The sequence below is a fragment of the Dendrobates tinctorius genome, unplaced genomic scaffold (assembly GCF_039654945.1).
Source record: "Dendrobates tinctorius isolate UK_male_01 unplaced genomic scaffold, ASM3965494v1 ptg000468l, whole genome shotgun sequence".
NCBI classification, from domain to species: domain Eukaryota; kingdom Metazoa; phylum Chordata; class Amphibia; order Anura; family Dendrobatidae; genus Dendrobates; species Dendrobates tinctorius.
The window spans coordinates 590,702-606,983 of record NW_027362130.1 but is presented as its reverse complement, the minus strand read 5'-3'; the positions used below and the strand labels follow the sequence as shown (position 1 = coordinate 606,983).

The window sequence follows — 16,282 nt, the reverse complement described above, 5'->3', positions numbered from 1 at the left end:
TGGGCTTTGAGTCAGGGTCTGGTAATCCCCGAATGCACACAGCATGCCGTGTGGGGGATTACGACATGATTGGATAATCCTGGGATTAGCGGTGGCTCAGGGATTTTGTGCTGGAGATTAGAGGAGGAATCGGCACACAGCTGGCTTCTGATCTAAGGGCCCGATCTGGTGTCCTCTGAGGCTTCTAGTGAGGGCCCCTGTGTAGCTTACCCAGTCAATGTCACTTGACTGCTGAGTCCCCCCTGCCGATATCCTTGTTCCGCATGGTGGCGCTGTATAATAAGCCTGCACCGCATGGGGCAAGAGTCCGAACCGCTGGGTATTTGCATTTTTTAGCATTTGGCTTATTGGGGGACGGGAGAGCATCACCATCTCACAATTAGTGGTGCCAGGGCACAAGGGGTAACCAGCAACCAATCAACGCAAGCCGACGCCTGACAGATGCCTTTATTTTCAGTGGTGCGACAGAATGTATGCCCACTCCCTGTACCCAGCGCTGTAAATGATAGGGGTATGGTGGTGGCTCCCCAAGAGACTGGTACCATCCATGATCACCTGCTGCGGATATGCGGTGTCACATTCTGAACATGAACCGGTTATTAAAGCCTTCCCTCTGTCCCCTCCCGGCTCCATCCCCCTCCTTCCATTGTTTACATGGAGAAGTGATGATGTCACTGTGGTTACCAGGCAACCGTAAGGATAAATCGGAGTGAGTGGGAAGTTGCTAAGGAACGTGATCCTTGGTATCCTTAGTTACATCTGGCTCTTTGTGAATGATGTGCCTTGACCATCTCTGCGTGTTTCAGGGGATCATACTAGAATTTGCGATGAAGAATAGGAGATGTAGACATTTACACATTCTCCTCACCCCATCCCCTTCAGCCCATGGCCACCATTGTCATGTTGGATCTTCAGCACAGCATCCATTGCTGGTGGTAACATTGGTCACCTAGCAACTGTGCTGAATGGATAGAGAACCGGGTACCATGGCAACAAGTTTCCTCGCAGCCTGAGGACCACCGGGTAACCCCTAGAGTGCTATATAGATGCAACAGTTTATTCATGTTGTGAATAACAGGATTCTTTTGTGCCACCCCCACAGCCTTACAAGTCCAAAATCTCCCCAAACCGGTACAGACCTCAGACGTCAACCCTGCTACATCTTCTGTGCCACACTACACACCCTTCCCAGCCACATCTGTGCCGCCGTACACACCCTTCCCAGCCACATCTGTGCCGCACTACACACCCTTCCCAGCCACATCTGTGCCGCACTACACACCCTTCCCAGCCACATCTGTGCCGCCGTACACACCCTTCCCAGCCACATCTGTGCCGCACTACACACCCTTCCCAGCCACATCTGTGCCGCACTACACACCCTTCCCAGCCACATCTGTGCCGCCGTACACAACCGTCCCAGCCACATCTGTGCCGCACTACACACCCTTCCCAGCCACATCTCTGCCACATTACACACCCGTCCCAGTCACATCTGTGCCGCAGTACACTCCCTTCCAAGCCACATCGGTGCTGCAGTATACTACTGTCCCAGTCACATCTGTGCCTCTGTACACACCCGTCCCAGCCACATCTGTGCAGCAGTTCACACCTGTCCCTGCCACATCTATGCAGCAGTACACACCTGTCCCAGCCACATCTGTGCCGCAGCACACAACCATCCCTGCCACATCTGTGCCGCACTGCACACCCTTCCCAGCCACATCTGTACCACAGTACACACCCTTCCCAACCACATCTGTGCCACAGTACACAATCGTTCCGATCACATCTGTGCCGCCGTACACACCCTTTCCCAGCCACATCTGTGCTGCTGTACACACCCGTCCCAGCCACATCTGTGCCACACTACACACCCTTCCCAGCAACATCTGTGCTGCAGTACACTACCGTCCCAGCCACATCTGTGCAGCAGTACACACCTGTCCCTGCCACATCTGTGCCACTACACACCTGTCCCGGCCACATCTGTGCCGCAGTACACTACCGTCCCAGTCACATCTGTGCCACCGTACACACCCTTCCCAGCCACATCTGTGCCGCAGTACACACCCTTCCAAGCCACATCTCTGCTGCAGTACACTACCGTCCCAGTCACATCTGTGCCACCGTACACACCGTCCCAGCCACATCTGTGCAGCAGTACACACCTGTCCCTGCCACATCTGTGCCGCACTACACACCTGTCCCAGCCACATCTGTGCCGCAGTACACAACCGTCCCTGCCACATCTGTGCCGCACTGCACACCCTTCCCAGCCACATCTGGACCACAGTACATACCTGTCCCAGGCACATCTGTGCCGCAGTACACACCTGTCCCAGGCACATCTGTGCCGCAGTACACACCTGTCCCAGCACATCTGTGCCGCAGTACACACCCATCCCAGTCACATCTTTGCCGCTGTACACACCCTTCCCAGCCACATCTGTGCCACAGTACACACCCGTTCCAATCATATCTGTGCCACCGTACACACTCTTCCCAGCCACATCTATGCAGCAGTTCACAACTGTCCCTGCCACATCTGTGCTGCAGTACTCAACCGTCCCTGTCACATCTGTACCGCACTACACACCCGTCCCAGCCACATCTGTGCCGCAGTACACTCCCTTCCAAGCCACATCGGTGCCGCAGTATACTACTGTCCCAGTCACATCTGTGCCGCTGTACACACCTGTCCCAACCACATCTGTGCAGCAGTACACAACTGTCCCTGCCACATCTGTGCCGCACTGCACACCCTTCCCAGCCACATCTGTACCACAGTACATTCCCGTCCCAGGCACATCTGTGCCACAGAAAACAACCCATCCCAGTCACATCTGTGCCACAGTACACAAAAGTTCCTATCACATCTGTGCCGCCGTACACACCCTTTCCCAGCCATATCTGTGCTGCAGTACACACCCTTTCCCAGCCACATCTGTGCTGCAGTACACACCCGTCCCAGCCACATCTGTGCCGCAGTACACACCCTTCCAAGCCGCATCTGTGCTGCGGTACACTACTGTCCCAGTCACATCTGTGGCGCCGTACACACCGTCCCATCCACATCTGTGCGGCAGTACACACCTGTCCCTGCCACATCTGTGCCGCACTACACACATGTCCCAGCCACATCTGTGCCGCAGTACATACCCGTCCGAGGCACATCTGTGCCGCAGAACACACCCATCCCAGTCACATCTGTACCACAGTACACACCCTTCCCAGTCACATCTGTGCCACAGTACACACCCTTCCCAGCCACATCTGTGCCGCAGTAGACTACCGTTCCAATCACATTTGTACCGCCGTACACATCCTTTCCCAGCCACATCTGTGCCGCTGTACACACCCGTCCCAGCCACATCTGTGCAGCAGTACACAGCTGTCCCTAACACATCTGTGCTGCAATACACACCCTTCCCAGTCACAATTGTGCCACAGCACACCCGTCCCAGGCATATCTGTGCCGCAGTACACACCAGTCCCAGCCACATCTGTGTCGCAGTACACTACCATCCCAGTCACATCTGTGCCGCCATACACACCCTTCCCAGCCACATCTGTGCCACAGTACACCCCCATCCCAGCCACATGTGTGCCGTTGTGGACACCCATCCTTGCCACATCGGTGCCACCGTACCACCCGTCCCAACCACATCGGTGCCACAGTACATACCCGTCCCAGCCACATTTCTGCTGCAGTACACACCCTTCCCAGCCACATCTGTTCCGCAGTATACCCCCATCCCAACCACATCTGTGCTGTCGTAGACACCCATCCTTGCCACATCGGTGCCGCCGTACCACCCATCCCAGCCATTTCACCCGTCCCAGCCACATCTGTGCCGCAGTACATACCCTTCACAGCCACATCTGTGTCGTAGTACACATTCGTCCCTGCCACATCTGTGCCGCTGTACACACCCATCCCATCCACATCTGTGCACCAGTACACAGCTGTCCCTGACACATCTGTGATGCAGTACACTACTGTCCCTGCCACATCTGTGCTGTACTACACACCTGTCCCAGCCAAATCTGTGCTGCAGTACACAACCGTCCCTGCCACATCTGTGCCGCACTGCACACCCATTCCAGTCACATCTGTGCCACCGTACACACCCTTCCCAGCCACATCTGTGCCATAGTACACATCCGTCCCAGCCACATCTGTGCCGCTGTACATACTTTTCCTATCCACATCTGTGACGCAGCTGTCCCTGCCACATCTGTGACGCAGTACACAACTGTCCCTGCCACATCTGTGCCGCAGTACACACCCATCCCAACCACATCTGTGCCGCAGTACACACCCATCCCAGCCACATCTGTGCCGCCGTACACACCCATCCCAGCCACATCTGTGCCGCAGTACACACCCATCCCAACCACATCTGTGCCGCAGTACACACCCATCCCAGCCACATCAGTGCCACCGTACACACCCTTCCCAGCCACATCTGTGCCACAGTACACACCCTTCGCAGCCACATCTGTGCCGCAGTACACACCCATCCCAACCACATCTGTGCCGCAGTACACACCCATCCCAGTCACATCAGTGCCGCCGTACACACCCTTCCCAGCCACATCTGTGCCACAGTACACACCCTTCCCAGCCACATCTGTGCCAAAGTACACCCCCATCCCAGCCACATCTGTGCCGTTTTAGACACACATCCTTGCCACATCGGTTCTGTCATACCACCCGTCCCAGGCACATCTGTGCCGCAGTACACACCCGTCCCAGCCACATCTGTGCCGCAGTACACAACCGTCCCTGCCACATCTGTGCCACACTGCACACCTATCCCAGTCACATCTGTGCCACCGTACACACCCTTCCCAGCCACATCTGTGCCATAGTACACATCCGTCCCAGCCACATCTGTGCCGCTGTACATACCTTTCCCATCTACATCTGTGCAGCAGTACACACCCATCCCAGCCACATCTGTGCCGCAGTACACACCCATTCCAGCCACATCTGTGCCACAGTACACCCCCATCCCAGCCACATCTGTGCCGTTTTAGACACACATCCTTGCCACATCGGTTCTGTCATACCACCCGTCCCAGGCACATCTGTGTCGCAGTACACACCCGTCCCAGCCACATCTGTGCCGCATTACACACCCATCCCAGTCACATCTGTGCCACCGTACACACCCTTCCCAGCCACATCTGTGCTGTCGTACACACCCTTCCCAGCCATATCTGTGCCACAGTACACACCCTTCCCAGCCACATCTGTGCCGCAGTACACAACCGATCCAATCACATCTTTGCTGCTGTACAAACCCTTCCCAGCCACATCTGTGCAGCAGTACACTACTGTCCCTGCCACATCTGTGCTGCAGTACTCAACCTTCCCCGCCACATCTGTGCCACACTACACACCCTTCCCAGTCACATCTGTACCGCCGTACACACCTTTCCCAGCCACCTTTGTGCCACAGTACACCCCCATCCCAGCCACATCTGTGCCGTTGTAGACCCCAATCCTTGCCACATCGGTGCCGCCATACCACCCGCCACAACCACATTGGTGCTGCAGTACACACCTGTCCCAGCCACTTCTGTGCCACAGTACACACTGTTCCCAGCCACATCTGTGCCGCAGTATACTCCCATCCCAGCCACATCTGTGCCGTCGTAGACACCCATCCTTGCCACATCGGTGCTGCCGTACCACCTGTCCCAGCCACATCTGTGCTGCAGTACACACCCGTCCCAGCCACATCTGTGCCGCAGTACACACTCGTCCCAGCCATATCTGTGCCGCAATACATACCCGTCCCAGCCACATCTGTGCCGCAGTACATACCCTTCCACAGCCACATCTGTCGTGGAACACATCTGTCCCAGCCACAACTGTGCTGCTGTACACATCCATCCCAGCCACATCTGTGCCATCTTACATACCCTTCCCATCCACATCTGTGCAGCAGTACACAGCTGTCCCTGCCACATCTGTGACACAGTACACAACCGTCCCTGCCACATCTGTGCCGCACTACACACCCTTCCCAGCCACATCTGTGCCGCAGTACACACCTATCCTAGCCACATCTCTGCTGACGTACCACCCGTCCCAGCCACATCTGTCCCGCAGTACTCACCTGTTCCTGTCACATCTGTGCCGTCGTATACACCCATTCCAACCACATCTGTGCAGCAGTACACAACCGTCCCAGCCACATCTGTGTCACATTGCACACCTGTCCCAGTCACATCTGTGCCACCGTACACACCCTTCCCAGCCACATCTGTGCCACAGTAGAGACCCTTCCCAGCCACATCTGTGCCACAGTAGAGACCCTTCCCAGCCATATCTCTGCCGCAGTACACCCCCATCCCAGCCACATCTGTGCCACTGTACACACCCGTCCCAGTCACATCTGTGCCGCAGTACACACCTGTCACAGCCACATCTGTGTCGTCGTATACACCCTTCCTTGCCACATCGGTGCTGCCGTACCACCCATCCCAACCACATCGATGCCGCAGTACATACCCGTCCCATCCACATCTGTGCTGCAGTACACACCCGTCCCAGCCACATCTGTGCCGCCGGACACACCTGTCACAGCCACATCTGTGCCTCAGTACACACTCATCCCAGCCACATCTGTGCCGCAGTACACACCCTTCACAGCCACATCTGTGTCATAGTACACATCCGTCCCAGCCACATCTGTGCCGCCGTACATACCCTTCTCAGCCACATCTGTGCCGCCATTAACACCACTCCCAGCCCAATCTGTGCTGCAGTACACACCCTTCCCAGGCACATCTGTGACACAGTACACATCATTCCCAGCCACATCTGTGCCGCAGTACACATTATTTCCAGCCACATCTGTGCCGCAGTACACACCCTTCCCAGCCACATCTGTGCCGAAGTACACATCCTTCCCAACCACATCTGTGCCACAGTATACACTTGTCCCTGCCACATCTGTGCCGCCGTATACACCCCTCACTGCCACATCTGTGTGTGTAGAGTCGTCCCTGCCACATCTGTGACGCCATATAAATCCGTACCTGCCACATCTGTGCCGCTGTACACTCTCGTCCCTGCCACATTGGTGCCATCGTACACACTTGTCCCAACGACATCTATGCCGCCGTACATACTCATCCCAGCGACATCTGTTCCGCTGTAACACCCGTCCCAGCCACATCTGTGCCGCAGTACACACCCGTCTCTCCCAGCCACATCTGTACCGCCATACACACCGGTCCCAGCCACATCTGTGCTGCCATATATACCTGTTTCTGCCACATCTGTGTCGCCGTATACAGTCATGGTAGAAAGTTTTGGCATCCTTTAAATTGTTCCAGAAAATGAAGTATTTCTCCCAGAAAAATTATTGCAATTACACATTTTGTTATACACACATTTATTTCCTTTTTGTGTATTGGAAAAACAGAAAACAAAGGAAAAAATGGCAAGTTGGACATAATTACACACAAAACCCCAAAAAAGGACGGGACAAAATTTTTGGCACCTTTCCAAAATTGTGGATATACAACTTTGTGTCAAGTATGTGATGCTCGTTCACATTCACTTGTGGCAAGTAACAATTGTGGGCAATATGACAATAACACCTGAAACCAGATTAAAAGGGGAGGAGTTGACTCAATTTTTGCATTGTGTCTGTGTGTGCCACACAAAGCATGGTGTCACGATCCATTTTTGGATTTGTGGCAAGTCTGGTACCACTCACTGTTTTAAATGTAGCTTTTATGTCAGTTTTCCCCCGCTGGCAATCTGTTGTAACTGCAGTGTTGTTAGGTCAGCTGATGTGGGTAGTGACCACTCCCAGCATCCTTGAAATGGTCACCTGATGCATCAGCTTCTCAAGGTAACCTAATTTTTGTTTCCATTTTCAGTTCCCATTAGGAATTTGCAGCTCTCTGGCGCCCCCTTACCCTCAGGTTAGTCAGGGAACTGCTTCTAGGATAAGAAGTCGCCTGAAAGGCTGGTCCAGCATGTCCAGGAGGGGGTCTTCCTCCCCATCCTTGGGCAGGTTGCAGACCGGTAGGACACCGGCTCTATGTTCTTGATGAGCCTTCATCATATTGACGTGGACCGCCTTATAACCTACACCAAGCGTGGTCAAGAGTGACCACGTAGGTGACTGGGTTGAGATGTTGGTCTACAACGTACGGGCCTTCCCATGCCGCCTGAAGCTTATCTTTTGGTACCGGGACCAACTCCCACACCTTCTGACCCATCTGGTAGGTCCGCTCCTGTGCGTTCTGGTCGTACCACTGCTTCTGGTCAGCCTGGGCCTGCACCATTTTGTCAAGCACCAACTGCTTCAAGGTCTGCAGCTTGTCACGGAAGTGCATGACATACTACATGATGGACACTTCTGAAGGGCTCGGCTCTTCTTCCCAGGATTCCCTTACCAACCCAAGAGGTCCCCAGACTCGCCTGCCGTACAGGAGCTCGTAGGGGGAAAACCCCGTGGAGGCCTGCGGAACCTCTCGGTAAGCAAATAGCAGGTGTGGGAGGTACCGCTCCCAGTCGCGTCCCTGGGTCTCAACCAGCATTTTTAGCATCTGTTTGAGGGTACCATTGAAGCGCTCACACAAACCATTGTTTTGGGGGTGATACGCGCTCAATTCCAGACGCTGCACCTTCATTTTCTTACAGAGAGCCACCATTAGGCGAGATAAATTGAGCCCCCTGGTAGGTAAGCATCTCCCTTGGAAATCCTACTCCGGAAAAGATGGCCAACATGGCATCCACCACCTTATCCGACCTAGTTGAGGATAAAGCCACTGCCTCTGGACACCGGGTAGCATAGTCTACCACAGTAAGGATGTAACACTTTCCATAGCTGCTTGGTATGACCAGTGGTCCCACAATGTCCACAGCAATCCTCTGGAAAGGCTCTATCACTGGCAAAGAGATCAGGGGAGCCTTGGGAACAGGTCCTGACTTTCCCACTCTATGACATGTGATACAGGAGCAGCAGTAGTTTGTTACATTTGTCTCCATTTTGGGCCAATAGAAGTGTTGAGACAGTACCTTAGTTTTGCTGACCCCCAAGTGTCCAGCGAGTGGAATCTCATGTACAATTCATAAAAACACCCCTCAACCTGTCTCTCCATCAACCACTCCTGTTGGGGTTTACAGGGAACTGTCTACCGGTACAACCTCCCTTTTTCCCAGAATACCTTCTCCTTATTGGTGTCATGATCCAGTGTTGGATCTGGCGGTATTAAAAGCACAAAGTGAACTTTTTTTACTTTGGTTAAGTTCAAAGGTGTTTTGACTGTCCCCGGTGGTGGTTGTGGTATTGCACTTTGGGTTTTTGTGCACTTAATTAGGTATCAGGTGTGACACCCTATAAAGGTGTGCTAGAGGTGTGCAATCACTGCCTGTGATATTGTGAGTTTGTGTTCACTCTGTTTTTGGAGAGCCTGGAGGAAGGATGGAGCTGGTGAGGAGTCCTGCGCAGCTTAGCCAGGGGGGACGTGTTGCAGCTATGGTGTCTGGACGAAGGGCTGGCATGGCGTGGTGGGGTCGCAGTGATGGAGTCAGCGGGAAGTGTCTGCATGGTCTGGTGGAGTGGCTACTATGGAGAGTGGCACTCACCATGTGGGACTTGGCCGCTGAGCTGGACTCAAGCATGCTTGACTTCGTGGCAGAAGCTGAACACTTCCTTGGGACTCTGGTACTAAGCAGCTGCAACTGGTGTTGGACTCTGCTCCAAGGCTGCACTAAGGTGAAGGATCCTGTTATGGTGATGGATCCAGGTGGAGGAGAAGATGCACTCAGGTGGAGGGCTCTGTTGCTAGGAGCGCACGCAACAGAGCAAAGCTAAGTGGTGTTTCCCCTGTATTGTCTCTTTCCTCATGTGTGTTATTAGTGCAGTGGTGGGATTAGTCTCCGCACCGACCCATTCCCTAGTGAGGGTTTAGGGTCAGGGCGAGCTAGGGCGTTGAGGTACGCGTGCGGCGCCCGGTGCGAAACCGGCATAGGGAACGTTAGGAGTGCAGGGACACTGGCTCAGGGGAGCTCATGAGGTCTCCAATTCCCTTTTCCCTATTGCAGGGCCCACCATTGTTAAAGTTTCCCAGGTTCCCCCTTTATTATTTGATTATTGTATGTATAACGTGTAATACCTAAATTCGCCAGGTGGAGGCGGCGTATCCACCTGCACGTTTTTATTATTTAAATGCGCCCCACTGGAGGCGGTGTATCCAGGGTCACGTGTGTTATGGGTTCGCCTTGCGGTATCATCTGCGTCCTGACACACGTGATCATGACATTATCACAGGCCATACAGTTTTTTTTTCTGGTGAGCCTTGGCCATGTGGAGACCTGTTAGTAATTGCTGCCGGGCCTCACTGAGGTGAGTGGGGAGCGGCATGGTGTGTTAGAGCCGCTGCAGCAGCAGTTATCAGGGTCTGGGGCCTCTGCTCAGCTAACCAGAAAATAAAATAAAAAAAAAAAAATAAAATGGCGGCTTTGGCAAATTGCGGGTCTGGCAAAAGCCCCTGGAGTCGCTGCTGGGGAGCGGGACTTGCTCATGCACGTGGGCGTACCCAGGCAGGTGGGAGGAATGGTGCCCCACGGAGCTGCTTGGTGTTCCCCGAGGTGAAGGGGTGCGTTCCAGTGATGAGCAGACTGATGTAGAGTCCGCGGGGTTTACGCCAAATCTTCAAATACCACCGTAGAAGCCGCCCCTCCTGGCCGTGTGGAGGCGGCCAGTGAGTGTATATTTCCTCCATATGCGTTCCTTCTCCTCCTGGTGTGAGCAGCTGGTGTGCTGTGGGGGAGTAGGGACAAATCTCAACCCTCGCCATTAAACCAACCCTGGGGGGCGCAGACCTCATGGTGAAGAGGGTTGGAGGGTGGTGATCCCTTGGTGAATAGTGGGGGTGTGAGTGTGGTGACACAGGGGGACGCCTTTGTTGTCAAGTCCAGAGTGAGTTCACCAAAAAAATGCCAAATGTATGTGTGCAATAAACGTTCAGGTCCGGACCTGTGTGTGAACGAGCATGTATGGGTCCCACCAAAAAACATCTTGGAAATGTGTTGTGGAGTCTGATCAGCTCTTAGCATACATACACATACATAATCTCGTTCCCCAGGTCGGCGCTGTGGAGATGAGTGGTGCCTCCAAAATGAACATGTATTGCCAATACCAGCGGTGCGTTTGTCATAAACCTGAAGTGTCAGGTAATGGTGGGGTGAACTCAGGATCTGGGCGTCCCCGCTGTAGGTGTTTCCCTAATGAGGGGTGGTCTTGAGGGTCCAGAGGCCCCTCATTAAGGAGGGGGTACTGTCATGATCCAGTGTTGGATCTGGCGGTATTAAAAGCACAAAGTGAACTTTTTTTACTTTGGTTAAGTTCAAAGGTGTTTTGACTGTCCCCGGTGGTGGTTGTGGTATTGCACTTTGGGTTTTTGTGCACTTAATTAGGTATCAGGTGTGACACCCTATAAAGGTGTGCTAGAGGTGTGCAATCACTGCCTGTGATATTGTGAGTTTGTGTTCACTCTGTTTTTGGAGAGCCTGGAGGAAGGATGGAGCTGGTGAGGAGTCCTGCGCAGCTTAGCCAGGGGGGACGTGTTGCCGCTATGGTGTCTGGACGAAGGGCTGGCATGGCGTGGTGGGGTCGCAGTGATGGAGTCAGCGGGAAGTGTCTGCATGGTCTGGTGGAGTGGCTACTATGGAGAGTGGCACTCACCATGTGGGACTTGGCCGCTGAGCTGGACTCAAGCATGCTTGACTTCGTGGCAGAAGCTGAACACTTCCTTGGGACTCTGGTACTAAGCAGCTGCAATTGGTGTTGGACTCTGCTCCAAGGCTGCACTAAGGTGAAGGATCCTGTTATGGTGATGGATCCAGGTGGAGGAGAAGATGCACTCAGGTGGAGGGCTCTGTTGCTAGGAGCGCACGCAACAGAGCAAAGCTAAGTGGTGTTTCCCCTGTATTGTCTCTTTCCTCATGTGTGTTATTAGTGCAGTGGTGGGATTAGTCTCCGCACCGACCCATTCCCTAGTGAGGGTTTAGGGTCAGGGCGAGCTAGGGCGTTGAGGTACGCGTGCGGCGCCCGGTGCGAAACCGGCATAGGGAACGTTAGGAGTGCAGGGACACTGGCTCAGGGGAGCTCATGAGGTCTCCAATTCCCTTTTCCCTATTGCAGGGCCCACCATTGTTAAAGTTTCCCAGGTTCCCCCTTTATTATTTGATTATTGTATGTATAACGTGTAATACCTAAATTCGCCAGGTGGAGGCGGCGTATCCACCTGCACGTTTTTATTATTTAAATGCGCCCCACTGGAGGCGGTGTATCCAGGGTCACGTGTGTTATGGGTTCGCCTTGCGGTATCATCTGCGTCCTGACACACGTGATCATGACAATTGGTCTCGGAGGTGGGCTTCTCGGCGAGGTTTCTCAAGGTCTCCAGGCCAGCATCTGAGTGTAGAGCTGCCTGGAACTCCTGGCTGGAGGCGGACAGAAGTGACGTTAAGGTCTCATCCTCACGGGGACCCTCTGGGTCCGTCACTGGTTCAGTCTTCCCTCTGACTGAGGAGGATCCAGAAGGCAGGGCGTTACCCACATTCTGGGCACTCTCACTGCGGGTGACAGCAGCTATAAAGGTCGTTTCTCCGGGGAATACCACAGTCCCATCAGCCTGCTCGGCGATGGGTACTTCCTCCCCCATTACCTCAGGAACAGTGTTATTTATGGGGCAGTTACCATCGGCCAGGTTACCTTCCTTTGTGGCACTGGTCAGTTGCATGGCATCACCTGCTTTATGGTTCCCGTGCCTCTCCCCATTCTCCTTAGCACTGACGCTTGCTCCTGTTAGGGGGTCCTCAGCAATATCACCCTGCAGCGTGACATAGCTGAGTACTCCTGTACCTCCAGATACATTATCCGGTGAAGCATGCACATTCACATCATTAGCATTAACATTACCATCAGTACCAGATCGGGGAGGAGAGTCAAGGACATAATGCATGAACATCCTCCCCTAATCCGTTCCCAACAAAACGTGTGTGGGTAAGTTGTTGAACACCCCCACTTCCTTAACCCCGCTCCCGGCACCCCAATCTATAAAAACTCGGGCCATCAGCAAGGGACAGTGGAAGCCCCCAATCCCGGTGACTGTCAGGGTTTTCCCCGGGATAATCTCTTCAGGGGTCACCAGTTCGGGTCGGATGAGGGTTCGTTCAGCCCCAGTGTCTTTGAGGCCTATAGTGACAGTGTCCCCCATGGTGACTCTGCAAATTTTCACAGGCCCTCCCAACCGCCCCACCCACAAAAAGATCTACTGCATTAGGCCCGGAGGCCTTGGATGGGGGATTTTTTTTCTGCTTCTCCGGACAAGGTGGAGCTGAGGTGTCCAGTCCGACTGCAGAAATAACACTTGCGGCGATCAGATGTAGGCCTGGCGTTGGCAAAGGGGACAGGGGTTCCGGAGGGTCGGCTGGCAGGGGCAAGGATGGTCGATGGCTTACACCCTTTCCAGCTGGTGGTGACCGGCTTCCGCACCTCCGGTTTGCGATTGTCCTTGTAGGTGTCAGCAATCTGCCCTGCTTTATCCGCCTCTTTTGGCTCCCGGTCCATCACGAACTGTTGCACCTCAGCCGGACAAAGATGTAGGAACTGGTCTTTCACTATTCATAGTAACGTAGTAACATAGTTAGCAAAGTAAAAAAAAAGACATTTGTCTATCCAGTTCAGCCTATATTCCGTCAGAATAAATCCCCAGATCTACTGTACGTCATTCTAAAAAATGTAATCACTGTAAAATACAATATTGTTACGCTCCAGGAAGACATCCAGGCCTCTCTTGAACCCCTCGACTGAGTTCGCCATCACCACCTCCTCCCCTGGCAAGGAATTCCAGATTCTCACTGCCCTAACAGTAGAGAATCCTCTTCTATGTTGGTGGAAAAACCTTCTCTCTTTCAGACGCAGAGAATGCCGCCTTGTGACCGTCACCTTCCTTGGTTTCTATCAGATCCTCGAAGAGATATTTGTATTGTCCCCTTATATACTTACACATGGTTATTAGATCGCCCCTCAGTTGTCTTTTTTCTAGAATAAATAATCCTAATTTTGCTAATCTCTCTGGGTATTGTAGTTCCCCCATCCCTTTTATTCATTTTTTTGCCCTCCTTTGTACTCACTCTAGTTTCATTATATCCTTCCTGAGCACCGGTGCCCAAAACTGTACACAGTACTTCACGTGTGGTCTAACCAAGGATTTGCACAGAGGCAGTGTAATGCTCTCATCATCTGTATCCAGACCTCTTTTTATGCACCCCATGAGCCTGTTTGCCTTGGCAGCCGCTGCCTGGCACTGGCTGCTCCAGGTAAGTTTACTATTAACTAGGATCCCCAAGTCGTTCTCTGTATCAGGTTTACCCAGTGGTTTCCCGTTTAGTGTGTAATGCTGATATTGATTCCTTCTTCCCATGTGTATAACCTTACATTTATCAATGTTAAACCGCATCTGCCACCTTTCGGCCTAAGTTTCCAACTTATCCAGATACATCTGTAGCAGAATGCTATCTTCTTTTGTATTGGCTGCTTTACATAGTTTTATATCATCTGCAAATATCGATATTTTACTGTGTAAACCTTCTACCAGATCGTTAATAAATATGTTGAAGAGAATAGATCCCAACACCGACCCCTGTGGTACCCCACTGGTCACAGCGACCCAGTTAGAGAATATAGCATTTATAACCACTCTCTGCTTTCTATCACTCAGCCAGTTAGTTACCCATTTACACACATTTTCCCTCAGAACCAGCATTCTCATTTTGTGTACCAACCTCTTGTGTGGCACGGTATCAAACGCTTTGGAAAAATCAAGATATACCACGTCCAATGACTCACCTTGGTTCAGTCTATAGCTTACCTCTTCAGAAAAATATGGAGTTAAACAGTTATTCTCATTGAGATAATTTAGAATAACATCCCTCAGAAACCCTTCAAATATTTTACAAACAATTAAGGTTAGACTTACAGGCCTATAATTCCATTTTTAGAGCCCTTTATGAATATTGGTACCACATTTGCTATGCGCCAGTCCTGTGGAACAGACCCCGTCGCTATAGAGTGCCTAAATATAAGAAATAATTATTTGTCTACTACATTACTTAGTTCTCTTAGTACTCGTGGGTGTATGCCATCTGAACCCGAAGATTTATATACTTTAATCTTATTTAGCTGGTTTTTCACCTCTTCTTGGGTTAGATTGGTGACCAACAGGTCCTTCAGCTACTCAAAGGTGGTCACTGACATTCCTTGGACCCACTGCTCAAAGTGGGTTCTGAGTCCATGCACCACATCACTGTAGCTGTCGTGTGGTCCACGTTGAAGGTTCCGGAATTTTTTATGGTAGACCTCCGGAGTCAGTTGGTACTTTTTTTATCAGGGCCTGCTTGATGGCCTCATAGTCTCCATCTTGGTCTCGAGGGAGAGAAGCAAATGCCTCCAGAGCTTCTCCTTTAAGCCCTGGAGTAAAATATCGGGCCCATTGGTTCTCAGGCAGCTGGTACTGTCTGCAGGCTTTTTCAAACCCTTGCAGAAATATGCACAAGTCCCCGTCCTTTTCCATCACTGAAAAGGGTTCTGGCTGGGGTTTAAAGGTTGTTGCATTATTGGACTCACATCTCAGTGGAGTAGCTGGTGCTACCCCATGTCGGGCTATCTTCAGTTCATGGTCTCTCTGAGTTTGGTCCTGTTGCTTGGCAGCCTCCCGATCAGCTCTCTAAGTCTCTCGCTGGGCTTGGGCCTGCCGCTCGGTTCTTTCGGCCACTTGGTGTTACTGGATCAGCTTCAGACGTCCCTCACAATCGACTGCGTGGAGTTGCCCCAAGGTCATCCGCAGATATGGGTCCACACTTCTCTGGTTGCGAGTAGGGCTGGCATTCACCGGTTGGACCTCCACAGCAGCACCACCTGCGCTTGGGCTGGCTTCTGGGTCACCAGGGCTCTGGTGACGGGCTTGCTTTGCTGCACATTGCATCAGTGCCACAATCATTTGGTACCTGGTTTTGCCTGTGGAGTCAGTCTGTTTTATAGTACAGAGGGCAGTAAGAGTGTCCTTGGACTGCTGATTATACCAGGTCTCTCCAAGCGTAGCCATAATTGCCAAGTAAAATATAGGACAGAAAATGAAAAGAAAGGGGAGGGTGTAACTGCTACACACACAGTATTGTCTCAGAACTAATAAACACTGAGTTCGATCTTCAAAACTTTTTGCGCAGGGTCCC

The 16,282-nt window shown here is 52.4% G+C and overlaps 1 protein-coding gene across 15 annotated transcripts in view; it reads left to right on the top strand.

The window, feature by feature from the left end:
* CELF3 (CUGBP Elav-like family member 3) overlaps window positions 1–16,282 on the top strand; it is a 138,136-nt gene that overhangs the window by 72,065 nt on the left and 49,789 nt on the right. For 6 of the 15 annotated variants that reach the window (XR_012227609.1, XM_073564653.1, XM_073564651.1 and 3 more), the window contains exon 1: window positions 9,314–9,758. The exons of 5 other annotated variants lie outside the window; for them this stretch is intronic. Coding sequence is in view for 9 of the 10 variants with exons in the window: in XM_073564653.1 (XP_073420754.1) it covers window positions 9,465–9,758 (294 nt within the window). In the remaining variant the exon portion in view is untranslated. 4 more of the 15 variants (XM_073564655.1, XM_073564654.1, XM_073564662.1 and 1 more) reach the window with 3 other exon arrangements.